This window comes from Catharus ustulatus, chromosome 8 (genome assembly GCF_009819885.2).
Source record: "Catharus ustulatus isolate bCatUst1 chromosome 8, bCatUst1.pri.v2, whole genome shotgun sequence".
NCBI classification, from domain to species: Eukaryota; Metazoa; Chordata; class Aves; order Passeriformes; family Turdidae; genus Catharus; species Catharus ustulatus.
In genome coordinates this window covers 21,354,278-21,369,768 of record NC_046228.1, presented here as the reverse complement: position 1 = coordinate 21,369,768, position 15,491 = coordinate 21,354,278, and the positions used below count along the sequence as shown (strand labels likewise).

General features: G+C 36.9%; 1 protein-coding gene across 2 annotated transcripts in view; it reads right to left on the bottom strand.

Annotated features, from left to right (window-relative positions):
- Positions 1–15,491, bottom strand: part of ADK (adenosine kinase) — a 275,192-nt gene that overhangs the window by 70,784 nt on the left and 188,917 nt on the right. For both annotated transcript variants that reach the window (XM_033066656.1, XM_033066657.1), the window contains exon 7: positions 7,413–7,583. In XM_033066656.1, coding sequence (XP_032922547.1) covers positions 7,413–7,583 — 171 coding nt within the window. The remainder of the gene's footprint in view (positions 1–7,412; positions 7,584–15,491) is intronic.

The following is a 15,491-nucleotide window of genomic DNA, read 5'->3' as shown; positions in this document are numbered from 1 at the left end:
ATAGGGCTTGAAATGTGGAGGCACTGAATAACCTTAGCTGGATTGAAAAAAAAAAGCTTTATTGTATTATATTTTTCACCTACATTGTTATCTGCAAATATCTCTGTGAAATTGCAAAGTTCTGAATTTGCACTGATTTAATGAAGTTTTTGTGAACACTTCAGCCTCTATTCTTCTTTTTTGTACAAACTGCGTAACTCAATTTTATTCATACTCTTATTTTTGCCCTAGTGATCTGAGTATTAAAAGGCATATGCAGTTTACCTTTAAAAGGTTTTCAAGACATATGTTAATATCATACTGAAAACTGAAAGCAAGGTTCTGCAGGTCTTTTCCTCCAGACAGGTGAGTTTTGTCCAAAATGTATTCAGCAGCTGAAGACATTTCAGGACACTTAACTGAAGAAAAAAGTTAGAATTCAATTTTGCTTGTTCCTGGCTCTGCTCTTGCTGTATGACCTTGGGCAAAGAACCTTTCAATTGTCCACCTGTAAAACAGTCAAGACTACACACCCACCTTATTGGTTTATTCTGAGCTTTAATGTTTATGAAGTGCTATGAGATGCTCTGGGAAGTGCTACAAAGTGAAAAGGGTTATCAATCATTGTCAGTAAAACACAAGCTGCTGATATACAGTGGAATCTGCCTGCCTCCCTCAAAGGACATGTTCTGTCTTGTGCTGCATGTTCTCCAGTATTCACAGTCTTAAAAGTGTCTCAACACTGCATAGCATAAGGAAGGATAAATATCCCTAAGCATTCTGAGAGACTACCAGAAAATATTTTTAGTTTTAAGAAGTGAAAGTTGGAAAGTATAAGCTTTGCTTCTAAATACCTGCTTGTTTCCCATAACAGGAAACAAGAAAGACGTTTTTCGAGATATGGTTCCTAAATTGCTTAAATAGCTAGACATTAGCTGAAAGCAGCACTAAATATAAATTTAAATACTTGGCTCTCAATTTTCCTTTCATTCATAATGTACTAGGTAAACTATACTAAAATAATTACTTGCTTATTACTCATGAATTTCAGTGCAGCAGCTGAGACAATATAGATAAATAAGATGATTAATTGAGACAGAATGAATCACAACAAAATATGTTGTTGTAAAAGGTATGGTTAACTCCGCAGTGATTCATATCATTTCAGATAACAGGGCTTTTATCAAAAACGGCTGCAAGGTTGGGAAATGATTTAAAAGCATTTTATCTTAGAGAGCCACTGCAGTTCACATGGGAGGGAAAAAAAGGAGGAAAAAAAAGAGAGGAGAGAAGAAGCAGCAGATTCAGTGTCTGCAGCTGAAATCGCCTTGGGCTGTTTCAGCATCCTTCCCACAGCACATCTTTACAACATGCCACTGACATTATCAACCTCCCTTGTGCTAGAGACCCTCTCATTTTTCAGATGGCCATAATATATTAGATATTCCACTACTGAGAAAGTTAATTCTACCAATTAAGGAGCAATATTACAACACCATAGCCGTCCTATAATTGAAAACACAACACCTACTGCAGGAAATAAGCATCAAAAATCTACAAAAACATCAAAGAAAAACAGTATTTATTTTTCTTCCATTCAGAGTTACAATTTTTAATTCCCAGGCTCTCTCCAAAGACCTTGCAGAAATCTTAAACGTAGGATTTATTAAAAAAATACTATCTGTTTACTGCAGTTTAGAAAAGCAAACACCAGCATAGCTGACCTTAAAAACCTCTACCTGTTAAAACAGAAGGGAAGATGAGATGTCTCCTTACAAAATTTTTTCCCATGTGTATTTAATAAACTGGGTCAGAATATCTGACTACGATTTTTAACTGAACCACAGACTCCCTGTAGGGAACTGTGCAAACCTCAGTCTCTCACCCAGCCTAGGAACTGAAGATAATTACCCTCACCTGTGGGGCAAGTTTCTGACAACGGAAAGCACAATGAAAAAGAAAATACCTGTATATAGACAGAAATGCAAAACACTAACATCCAACTTAATGCCATTTAAGATGATTACTCTTTCTGTAAATTTAATTCCAAGTGAACAGAGATGTAGAAGGTAAAGGCTGAACTCTTAAGGATGACAGTTTGCCCACAACCAGTGACTGAAAATAACCTCAATATAGCCCATGTCCAGTAAGAAAATGTTTCTTGAGGCCTCTTTACATAACATAGATGTAAGTTAGCTGTACTAAAATGAACCTCTTTAGGACTCTCAGTTTCAAATACCATCTATTATTTGCCTTTCAATAATAATTTCCAGCATTCAAAAATAATTATAAATGCTTACTTGAAAATACTTCAAATAGAAACATCACTTAGTGATATTTATGGCATGACTAGCCATCCTCTGCTATGCTCCTCAATTCTTAGTCCCATCTGATACTGAAAAACAGACTGAAATGTTGGTCTCCCTTTGATTATTTATTGAAAGTCAAACAGTACTTTCCTTCTTTCACACACCAAATTACATCTGCTACCTAATTTTTTCCTGACTCCTATTTCTTAATTGTTTCCTCAAAATCAGACAACTCACCAGCATGAACGGACACTCGTGGTTGTGGAAAGCTATCTCCTAGGTCTAGAAACAGTAGGAATTGCACTGTGTAAATTCAAATCAATTCAGTTGTGCCATTATGAATGCACACTAGTTTGAAGAGAATCACCATGAGGCTCATTTATCTTACAGAAGTGATTATGTCTCATTCAAGATTCTTCTGGGCTGTGGGCACATTCCTAAGCCTGCAGGTATCAATCTGATCCCAGCTGATAATGCAGCAGAGGAAATCTGCAGGTGGAACTGAAGGTTGTTCTCAGTGTCATTTCCTAATGTAATATATCAAATTATGTGCAGTGAGAATTTACAGCAAAAGGAATAGATAAATTTGTTTGGAAACAAATGTAAATCCTAGTGTGTTGAACACAGTTTATGGCAGAAAACTTACCAGTATTTCCATTCCCTTCCTCAGTTAAAATAAGCACAAAACTACAGGCTGCCTGCAAGTTCAAAATAAGGAGCACGCTAATCTCACCAAAATCCCATCAAACCCTCAGTTTTATATTTACTGGTTTTCATTGCAATTGATGAGATTTTTCCATGTTACTGAAGAGACTTGCCTTCATAAGGGCTTACAAAGGATATTAAAGGTTGTTGTCCAAACCACCTATATTTGAAAATATTTTAAATAAAGGTGGCACAATGTACCATTCCAGTACAATTATGAAGAGGAAGTGATGACAAGACCCAATTGATATCTTGCTCCATTCATCCCTTTAAAGCTCAGGACTTCTAACTCTAGAACCACCACCACTAAAGCCACTGTCTTTGCTTCTCATAATGCACAAGTCTTGTACACAACCTGCTTTCTTTTCAGCATACTGCTGTCACACCAGCAGCAATTTCTCAATGGGCTCACAGATGTTCTGTCTTTGCAAAACTTCAGTTTACCATCCTGCATTTAAATTGTTCAGACACTGGGTGTTTAGAAGTAACAGCTCGTTACACTGGAGAGCAAGAGGATCATTTTTAAAGAATAATTCTTATCTTAGTTTTCTTCATTATTTTGTACTTCAAAAAAATTCACGATTTCTCTTCTACATAACCTCCTCAACCTCTACTGATTGCTGTACACTGACCACCACAAGTTACATCAGTGGCTTATAGCTTTTGTTGTAAAGCATTAGATGAAAAGCTCAATATGTCTATAACTCCAAAGTTTCTAATTCTGAAATTTTTCAGTGATGCCCTGCCTACACATAGCAAGAGAATCCAGAAGATCTTTACCACATCGATATCAATAAATATTCCTTTGAGTCATGAACTGGTGCCAGATATGAAGATCGATCATGTGAAAGCCTTGCAGTGTCCCTTAAATTCTGAAGAAACCGCTATCCAGGTGCATATGCAAAAATATACAGACTGTTTCCCCAAGGCAGCTCCTTTCCTGTGATGCCACTGTAACTCTTTTGGGGAGACTGGAAACTGAATTCAGATTCCTGTGCTCATTATTGACTTTGATGGGTCAAGTATTCCATGTACATCAATGTTTAGCCCTGGCCAGGAAAATGCCAAGTGATATATACAAATTCAGTCTTCTTCACTTGCCTAGAATAATTGCTGTGTAGGACACTTTTACAACTCTGTGTAAAGAAGTTGCCTTCAAAGCTTTCACTCTTTTGACCATTCTGTTACTGAAAGTTACTCTGAGTTGTAAAATATGTATTCTAAGGTGAGCTTTTAGAGCCGAATTAAGCAGCAACTTGTGACAAAGCCGTTTTCATCAGGAGATAATTGACCTTATTTGAGAGTTAAGCATCCTGAGGCAAAGTAGAGTGTGCTTAATCCTGGCAGGTTAATTATCCAGTGATTATGGTAGCTTGGAAGGTATTACTGCTAAGAACCATTTGCAAAATGACACTATTAAAAAAACCTTAATTTAATAAAAATTAAAAGCAATGACAATAATCAAGTTCTTCAGTCATGTATTGCTAGATAATGACTGCAGAATGGCCCTACTTGGTTAGCTGCAATGACCATATAATTATTCTTTTTCTGAATGTTCTGTACTAAATTTGTCATATGAAGTACCGTTAATAAATAATAAAAAAATCAAGACAAGATGTTTAGGTAGGTTATAAAAGAGATTTAAATAAATTATCAAAACACCAGTGGTCAGTGCTGAAATTGATACATATATTGAGCTGTTACCACAGCATTCAGTGTCTAAACTGCAGTTAAGGGTATGCTGGCATTTACATTCAAAACTAGAATATTTATTCTGAGAGGTTTATAACTTGCCCATTTTAATTACCATCTGGCTGAAACTTGAAATAACCAATCTCCATTCAGATGTAAATTTTTAAGTAGAAGATGTAATTTAAAATCACTTTGCCAATTGTTTTTAGTTTAGGAATGGCAGCAATTTGGAATTTTGCTGCACTTGGATGTTTTTGTATTACTCAAAAAATAAATAGATCAGTGCTTAACAATAGAATTTTATTGGACTATAATGGGAAGATAAATATAGGGAAGAATAAAATTGTGTCTAAGAGTATTGTTTGTACTAATGAAGTAACAACAACACAACATAGTAATGCCTTGTTTATTTGTTAACTTATACACTTACTCTGATGGAAAATGTTAAAAAAAAGGCAAAAGGAAATCACAGCAAATGGACAAAAATTTGGTGTTGGCTAGCTGAAGTGGTTTGTGGCCCATCAAGATATACACAAACACAAAAAAAATCGTGAATGTGCTTGTAGCTGAAATTCATATGGGAGGAAAGAAAAAGCACCAAAACCAAGGGCAGAAGCTAGCAGAAGGCAGAACATGTCAGACTGAGCTCTGAGTTCTGCAACTACCATATGCAGAGAGCAGAAATACTAACAATGAGAAGACACAGAAGCTACTCATCAAAGCTAGAAGTACATCATGCCAAGAGCATGGTTTCAAGTCACACAGAAAGGCAAGATAATGAACCACTGCAAGCAGCATTTCAACAGCTCCAGAGCAGCAATAACCAGCAGGAAGCTGAGACTAAAAAATGACCAGGGTTTCATGATTAGTGTAAGTAACAAAGAGGCTGGTACTCTGAAGTATTATATATGTTGTACCACCAAGTTTAAAGATGACCACTTAAGTTTAAATAGTAATCTTTTATCCTGAAAGACACCAAAATTCAGAAATAGTATACAGAAAATGCAGGGAGTCTTTCAACTTTAACAAACACAACAGCACTACACAATATTTTTGACAGCAGGTGAATAATACCATAACAAACTGAAATGACAGGAGAAATTAACCTAGTCTGAACAAAACTTCTGAAAAGGGAGTGCCACCTGTATCACGGGCTATTGCTTATAAAATACACAAATGCACAAAAAGTACCAACCTATGAAAAATAGCACCTAATGAACCACTACTATCTGAATTATCCCAATAGGTTAGTGGAGCAATATTAATGTAAAAGACCCTCGCATTTTAATCCCAGAAGTTTCTGTGAAGGGCTTCTACTCCAAAATTATCTAAACTTGGTATTACTTAATCTGTGAAATCTGACAGGAAATCTGACAGGATTCTATGTTGATATCATACTGCTATTAAATAAAAACACTCAATATCATCTTTGTGAGGACTGTATCAACAAAGATGTACGAAGGTAACAGTTGGAAATAGTAAGAACATGTCTGGAAAATACTTTTTCTGTATAGTTAACTTTAGCTAACAAGGTTTCCCTTAGTCCACTGCATTTAAAAACATTGCCATTTTCTTTGTTTTAAAAATAAGTATTTTTAATTTTTTCAAAGTCATATATCTGTAATGATGCTAGCCCCTATGTGGACATGTGGACAATAGTTTAAAAACTGACTTGTGTTGGGGCAAGTCCCTGCGTCCCAATCAGGAATAACCACTGACAGGAGTAAGTTGCTTTTCCATTATTTTCCTGTACTCATATAGTTATCTTGAGTGACAAACCCACATTTCACTTAGGTGTGTCACATATTTCAAGGCTTTTTTTAACCTGTTCCTGCTGAGAAAACTAATAAATATTTAAGAACATTTTCTACAGTGAAGAAAAATCAAAAATTATGAGGGAAATCTGAATTAATTTGGTCCATTAACATGGACTTCAGGCAGCATTTTATGCAATCTGTCTGCCAACTTAAACAACAAAGATAAGCGTTCCTTTGATGGGCTGCCACTCCATCTACCATAAAATCAATGAGAACCTTTTAAATCAACTCTCTATTTTTCAGTTTTCTCCTCCCACTTCTCCCCAAAGAGTCATCTTCATCACAGAAAATGCTATTAATAGCAGCATTATGGGTAAGGAATCAAGTTACAGGAGCTCAGTGGTAGCTCTTCGTATGTTTTCTTCCAGCAGAGTTAAATTCAGGGTGAGGACATTATGCACATGGACAGTTATTACACAGCAACATGTTGGGCATTTCCTGCTAGAATGAGCAAATTGTAAACCTCTAACAGGTCAAGTGACATCTTAGGCATCTACTGAAATACCCCAGTCCAGTGACCACAGATTTAACTTTCTAGTGATACCTCACATGGTCAAATTCCCTCTATAAAAAAAGGAACACCATGAATCACAGAATCATCAAGGCTGGAAAATACCTTCAAGATCATCAAGTCTAACCTCTGACTGACCATCACCCCCCAACTAGATCTGCAGCACTAAGTGCCACGCTCAGTCTTTTCTCAAACACCTCCCAGGGATGGGGACTCTACCACCTTCCTGGGCAGCTCATTCCAGTGCTTGACAACCCTTAAAGTGAAGAAATTCTTCCTGATATCCAGCCTGAACCTCCTCCTGCCCAGCTTGAGGCTATGTCCAGGGAAGCAGGCTCTGGGACACAAACACCTAAGTGCAAGAGATACAAATACTCCCATTACTCCCTTAAGACTTACCGTTTCATTTCCAAAAAGAACATCCACGTAAGGCATGACTTTCATCATCGGCTCCTTGTAGAACTGGCTTATAAATGGTGCAGAAAGATTCAAGCTGAAGATCTTGTTGTTGGCAGAAGCCTGAGTAGCCACTTTTAATACTGCTTCTGGTGACACTGTCAGGAAGAATCCCTGCAAGCATCAAAACAAATCAATGTATGTTACTAATTTTATATTAGGTAGCACAAGAAGCACGCTATTTCTGTAAAGTCTCTCCCAACCCACATTTGTCATACACGTGCACAGATAAAAACTTTTGGGAAATACTGCCTTAAAGATATCAAAGAGATGACAAAGAATCTGCATATGCCTAGAATCACAGCCTTTCAAAATGAATTGTAACTCCTTACCTCCGCATTCCATGGACTACACTTTCCCATGGCAGCTACGACTAATGTTCATATCTTAAAATGTGATGTGTTATAATTATACATGCCCCTTTACAGTACTAGAGTCAATCAGACTGTGCTGCTTAATTCCAAAGTCCAGTCTGATGGCTCTATACACAGCTAGGAGATTAAGGAGACCCTTACCTTGAACATTAGTACCTTGTTTACAATGAAAATGCTCACTTTGTAGTACTTGTTACTGCTTTGCAGAAAAAACCTAGGGGTTTTCATGCTTCCACACAGGGATTTTATTTGCCCCCTTCTTCCAAAAGTACTTTTCTTCACTCAGAACATCAACGTTTAGGTAGTATCAACTTCCAGAAATCACTACTTGTCTTAACAAATTGTAAATGTTGATTTAAGCGCTATGAACAAGGTTGCCATTTTGAATTCAGCATTGCAGATGGTTACACGTTCCAGTAAAGATCCCCTACAGTTTCTACTAATCTACTAATTAAACAAAGTCTCAGACTTTGCACTAATTAAACAAATTCTGCATGTTTTGTTTCTATAATTCTAAAACTTATTTTACTAACTGTTCTCTAAACTCAGCGAAGAATAGTAATTTTCAAGCATGAGGAGCAAGTGTTAAACTTAAGGCCAGAGATAATATGTCTAAGACACAGAGAGAAACAACTTTGAGGAGTGTCTGACAAATAAAACACCATCTCAATCCTATCTATAACATCACCACCATGACACTCCAAAAGATACAATAGTGACACAGTCTTATCTTCCAGTTTTCATCCATATGATTATGCCTCTGAATCACAGAATAGCTATATTTTCATCCTGCATACTTCAGTTATCAGATCATTTTAGGCATTCTAATCACTAGAAAAAATAAGTCTACAGATTAAAGACTACTTTGAGAGTATATCTGTTTATGTCTCCTTACTCCACAATGTCCAGTCTAAAAGACACATGATTGATTTCAAAATCTGGGCATGATTTGCTAGTTGACAATCCAAGTCCAAAGGGCACAAGAATCTTATGCATTTTGTGGAGCTAGTCAGTACCCTGAAGGACTGGAAGCCTATAAACATCCAAGTTTCTTTGCTAATTTCACATTCCAAAGAATTAAAATGAACAGTTTATATAACTTCTCATCTCCATACCAATCTCTACCATCTTTTAGCTTTTTATTTAATGAACAGAGAGATGGATTTTTTAAAAAAAAAACTGGGTTTTTTTTGGTTTTTTTTTTAAACTATATTTTTTTAAAAAACTGTTCCAAACACAAAATTAAAATCTCTCAAGGGTGACGTGTTGCCAGCTCTGGATAGACGACAGATTGCTCTACAGTGGTCTACATAAATAGTAACCTGGTCAAATAATTAGGCTTCTTACCAATTTTTGGCTGAAAACTTCAGCTGAGGTAAAATACATCTGATTGTAATTTAAGGCACAGAACACTATCCCCATGAGATTTAACTCAGGCCTGCATCCAACTCTCTTTTCCTTGGAAAAGGCAACATAAAAGTGCTGAGATACAGATAGGAGAGTTTGCTTTTTAGATCCTGCAAAGTAAAGGCCAGGAAATCTCAAAGGCTACACCTCTGTCTTCTGTGTTTCTTAAAAATCACTTCTGCCATTTAGTTGATTCTTCCATGGTTTTGTTTATATTTTTATTTAAATAACTGTTTGACATTAAAACATTTAGAAATTAAGAGTTCTGTGTATGAAAACTATTTTCTGAGTGTAACATTTCTTTGCAAAACAAAATTGTAGCAGTAAAATCCACACAATGGACTTAACAAAGTAGGGAGAAAATAAAATTTGAACAGATATGGATTTAAAGAAGCTTAATTCAACCTCCCTCTTCAGGTATTTAAATTGACTTTGACTCTACTTTTAGTGGATTTCCATGCAGCTATGACCAGTGTAATTACAGTTGCCTAAGCTTAAATTATAACCACAGAAGCCACTGGCCACCCTATTGTGGCATGCTACAATTGTGTACAGGAACTAATTCCCCTAGCAACCCCAGGCTTTCTTATATCTCACTGGGATTCAGAGCAAAGTTGCCGTGTGACTTCCTTAGAAACTCAGCCTGCAGGCTCTTGCAGCTGCCACTGTTTTTGGTCCAGACAGATGTATACAAAAGAATGCCTAAGCCAACTGCTCTTACCTACTCTAACAATTAACTGTCAGCCAACATTAGCTTTGAGTGGAAGAATAAGATTATCCTGTATCACCAGTATAAAAGACTTTGTATTTCACCAGTAGGAAGTTCTATTCCCACTAACAAGAAGGTTAAGAGGCTCCTCAGAAGGTATTTTATACCCACCTATACACCTTAGACTACTACAGAGAGTTTTGGGGTCCTATTTACCCTCAAAACCCAAAGGTACTTAAAAGAACCATGAGGAAAATACCCCTAATCAAAGGATGAGACAATTAACAAACAAATTGCAACAGTCTGGAAAATGTACATTGCATAGAAAAATGAAATTACTGTGTATGTATCTATCTTTGTGAAAGAGGGGATGCTGATGTGCAACCAGCTCAATAGGAGCCAGCAATGTGCCCAGGTGGGCAAAAAGGCCAATGGCATCTTGGCCTGTAGCAAGAATAGCGTGGCCAGTAAGAATAGTGTGGCAGTGATTGTCCCTCTGTGGGCACTGGTGAGGCCACACCTCAAGTACTGCCTTCAGCTCTGGCCCACTCACTTCAGAAAGGGCATTGAAGTGCTGGAGCGTTCCAGAGAAGGGCAGCAAGGCTCGTGAAAGGTCTAGAAAACTTGTCTTGCAGAAATGGGCAAGGAACTCGGGATTGTTTCCTCTCAACAAGAGGAGGCTCTTGGGGGATCTCATTGCTCTCTACAACTGCCTGAAAGGAGCTTGCAGTGAAGTGAGCACTGGTCTCTTCTATGGCTACAGAGAGGACAAGAGGAAATGGCCCAGAGCTGACACAGGGGAGACTCAGATTAGGTACTAGAAGGGATTGTTAGGATAATCAGGCACTGGAACAGGTTGGCCAGGAATGTGGTGGAGTCACCACCCTGGAGGTGTTTAAGAGGCACCAGGATCTGGCGCTGGGTGATGTGGATAAGTGGTTTTGGTGGTAGTGCTGGGTGGATGGTTGGACTTGATGGTTTTAAAGGTCTCTTCCAACCTTGATGATTCTATGATAGAAGGACATGTGACAATTGGGCAGTGCAGTCACAGAAAGTGAAAGACAGGAACACTGTATACTAAGAAAACCTATAAAACATTAAAAGCTATCAGATATATTAGCAACACAGAGCATTCCTTTGGCATGTGCTGACAGAGTATAGCAGATGCTACTGCTTCATGATGTGCTACTATTTTCTGCTGCTCAAAATGTAATGAGTGTCTTTTCTGTGCCAGGAGGAAGGTACCATTGTACCACAAGCCAGAGAGCAAGGCTGAACCAAAATATACACCAGGAAAATAGGATGGTAGGCTGAATTATATACATGAATGATTGTATGTACACATGCACAAAGCAATATCATTCCAAGGCACTGAAAGCAGCCCTTTTATTTAAAGACATACAAAGGAAATTTTTATTTCCTTTAGTGGGGAAAACCTCCATTTTCCTTGTGGGTAAAAAGAAACAAAAAGGAAGAAATAAGAAAAATATATTCATGTATTGCAGACATATGGCTATAGGAGATACAGCCACTTGTTTGTAACTTAAGAACTTCTAAAATTCAGTAAGATGTACACAACAGCAGAAGACAAAGTCAACAGAGAATATCATGTTAATGTCACTTCTACAATATTCAGGAATTCTTTGATGCACCTTATAAGATATGCCAGGGCACTGTGAATATTGGATAGTCTTTCATATTCATGTCTTCTTTTTTTGTAGACACTAGCATTACCAGAAGGATTTGGTGAGTTTACACACCAGTAATTTGTCTTGTAAGCCACCTCTCTCATTTTTATCACACACACAGACCCAAAAGGTTTCTTCTGACCTACACTAAGCTCTTACAGCACCAGCTATAGCAGATGTGAAGTCAGCAAATTAAGGGTGTCAGAAGTGTCAGCAGCACAGAAATAGAGTGTTGAAGAGGTGACCTCATGAAACCAGCACAACTCTGGCTTTGGTGAATGCAATTCTGTAAAAGGTGTTCTGTCCAAGCTGAGAAGCCTGGCCTTACACTGAATTCGTGCTCACAAATTTGCCTGGATTACATATATAAAATGTTTGCACAATCAGGATCAAGTTGTTTTTTTCCTGAGTATTTCCAAACAAATGCAGGGCAAGATGATAACAAACAGCCTTGCAATTTGGTATTTATTACTGTTTAATAGTAAAGAAGCAATATTGTCTCAAAAACATGCAGTTATAAAAATTAGGATTTCTTTCAAACCTACTACCTGCTAAAATGCATTTTTTTCTTTCTAGCTCTTTGACTTTCTTTGCCACTCCCATTTGCAGAGTGGATTACATGAAAACAACTTTACCATATGAATGACAGGATTTTGAACCATGGTATTCTGAGCTGATTTGGGAATGCCATTTGCTAACAATGTAAATCAATAAATCCTAAGTGTGAATCAAAATATTTAACTTTCAGAAAAACAGATACAACAGTCTGCTGCCATTTAAGACAAATTATATTCTGCCAACAGGAAAGGAACACATCATTTAATCCAAAATTATTTTATAGCAAGCATTTACATAAAAATGCAATTATGATGACATCACATTCTCATCCATCTAAAGGGTGGAATTTTTCAGCCACACAGAAAGCTTGACAGTTATGTAGTGACAGTCCTGATAAATACCATGATTCAGGAAAGCCCTACAGAAATCATCTAACTTCAAGTGTGCTGGCAGTTCCAGTGAAAGACAGTGAGTGAGTGCTGAGGTGCCAAAAAAACTTGCTCCATTACATGACAGACACAACCAAGTCAGAGCTTTTGGACCTGGTTAAGTCTTGTGTATTCTGCACACAAAGAGAGCTCGAAGGCACACACTTGGGCAGAAGAGTCATCCTCAGCTCTGCTCTGCCATCAGTCTCATCTGCTGCAGCCTAACTAAAGTACCAGGGCTTGGAAAGAGTGAGGCTGAACACATGGCAATTCCTGAGCTGGAGAATGAGCCACTAGGTAACTACTCCAGATGGAATAACTTACACAAGGCTTCCAGGTGTCCTTACAACCAGAAGAGTCTGAAAGACTTTTGTGTTCCAGCCTCTGAACTGCCTGAGCACAGATGGGGTGCAGTCCATGTCCCACCCACTGTGAGACATGGCAATGAAGTCATCTTCCCTCAGAACAAGAACCAGAAGGAATCTTCTTGAAGAGCAAAAAGCTCTTCATCTGTCTTAGTATTTATGTGAGTTTAAAAGAGCAGGGAGCAATTTAAAAACTAGCTTCAACATTGAAACATCTGAGCACATTACTTGGAATGTGCAAGACTGTCAAGTTAGCAGATTTATTGACCCCTTACCTCTCGAATCTCTCAGTTTTGAGCATTTATACTTGCAACCTGTTTCTGCTTGAATTTATTGTAAAATTATTTTCCTTACTGAGCTGCAACAGAATAGTCATGATGATACAGATAATAAAATACTCACAGTATGGGGGAAAAAACCCTCCAGAAATAATTAACAAACCCCTACAAATTAAATAATCAACATGACCTTTACTAATAAAGGTGCTTGTGGCTTTAAAGTAGCGTTTTACTTTCTCTAGAAAGGACAAAAGCTCTTTACAACAATCCACCTGGGAAACATTCGGGCTGTAAATTAGTGAAATACACAAACGTTATTTTAATCTATGTACCTGCTCTTCCTGTAAAAGGTAATTTAGGAATTCAGAAAGTACCTAGACAGTATCAATTGCATTTCTGACCTATATTTTATCCCAGTGATAAATCTGATCTCAGTGATCAGCAAGCAGTTACTTAGTGAAACAAAACCTGCTGCTTTTTGTCCAGTTCCTACTGGAGACAGTTGTTTTAAATCAGGAAGCAAGGACAGCAAGAATGCAACAATTTCTGTGAGTAATTGTTTTGGCTTGTTCCTGTATGCCTTGTTTATTTTTATGAAAGTATTGCTTTATAACTGGAAAATGACTAAGCCATAAACTATTGTTTTATCATTTTGAGTGGCCAGTGTTTCTGTTTTCCATAAAAGCCAAGTTTCAAACAGTTTTCAGGAACATAGGAAAAAACCTAACTGTCAGTAAATGTGCTTATATTGACCGTGACATTTTCCTCTATGATGGTGCCAACATGTCAGAAGGAGAGGATTGCTTTCAGACTTGAACAGCTTCTTTGTTGCTGAAGTGAACTCTCATTGTTGCCATATTAGTACCTATCAGTAGCAGAAAACTTTTAATATCTGGCATTGCATGCTAAAGAAAACAATTATTTTATGCATATATTACCAACGTATTTTTAATTTTAACCAGTTTGGAAATATTTTTCAATTCTGATTACTATTGTTTAAACTTAGCACTCTCCAGGAGTAGTTTTAAGCCATGTTAATGACAAAATAATTGTGTGACTTTACTCAGGAGATGTCGATGAGTGTAGATGAGAGCTTTAACAATGAGGCACAACACATGGCACAACACTGCCAGAGAGCAGTAACCCACTTTTGGTGTAGAGAAATGTCATCCCAAATAAAGAAATTCTCTATTTCCCTGAAAAGTACAAAGTTAGTTAAGATCTTAATTCGTCTCACCGAAATGAGCTTAAGAATTTGGTTTGGCAATGCTTCCCCAAGTTGGCCGCTCTGTGCAAAAACAAAAACACCTCTCAAATATGCTCATTCAAATTCAGTGTATAGTTTTACATGAGTTTATTAAGCTCAGGGAGTGAGATGTATACGTTTAATTATACTGAATTTTTAACAAAATTTTGAAGGAAGTACTAAACATCATCTGGGAGATAGGAGCCCAGAGATTTTATTACTTTGATTAATAATTCAACCGCTTTTGCCTCTGTTTATCCACTTGCAAAATAGTTATAATGATAAATACACCTCCATTGGCAGAACTAGTGGGAGGTTTAATTACTTAACATTACTGAAATGACTGAAATTTTGTGTTGAAAGGTATTATAGAGTATAGGGTATTACCATCAATAAAATATAAGTAAATCAAGCCAGCTATGATAAAGAGCAAGTCACTTCATTTCTCCTAGTATCCCAGAACCACTTTACCACACTCTATTTTTCGTTGAAAATCAATTTAATCTTTACTGAGAAAGCCATGTATCTTAAAAAATTGTTAAATTCCTGATTAAAGAGAGAAACCATTTCTTTCACCTTTCATCCTTCTAAAATAACTCTTTATTTGATTTGTCTAACTCGTCTATTAATATGAGGATAATTTTGTGTTTAGACCAGAAAGTAGACTTGGACATAATTGTTATTGTTTAATTAAACAATATCCAAAAGTCTAAAATTTGGCATCAATATTATTGATGACATTTGGAACAAAATAACTGGTTTTCAATCTTAATTGCCAAAATTTGGAGCACAATCCCAGGATCCTTGTCCTAGCAAATAAGCACTTCAAAAAGCATAGAATAAGGTATGGCTAATTTAGCCCTCGATGATAGAGCAACATTTGCTTTTTTGTATATGGTTAGTTCCATTAATATAATGTGGCATCTCATAAATTATGTAAACATCAACCATATGTTGAATTCATTGAAG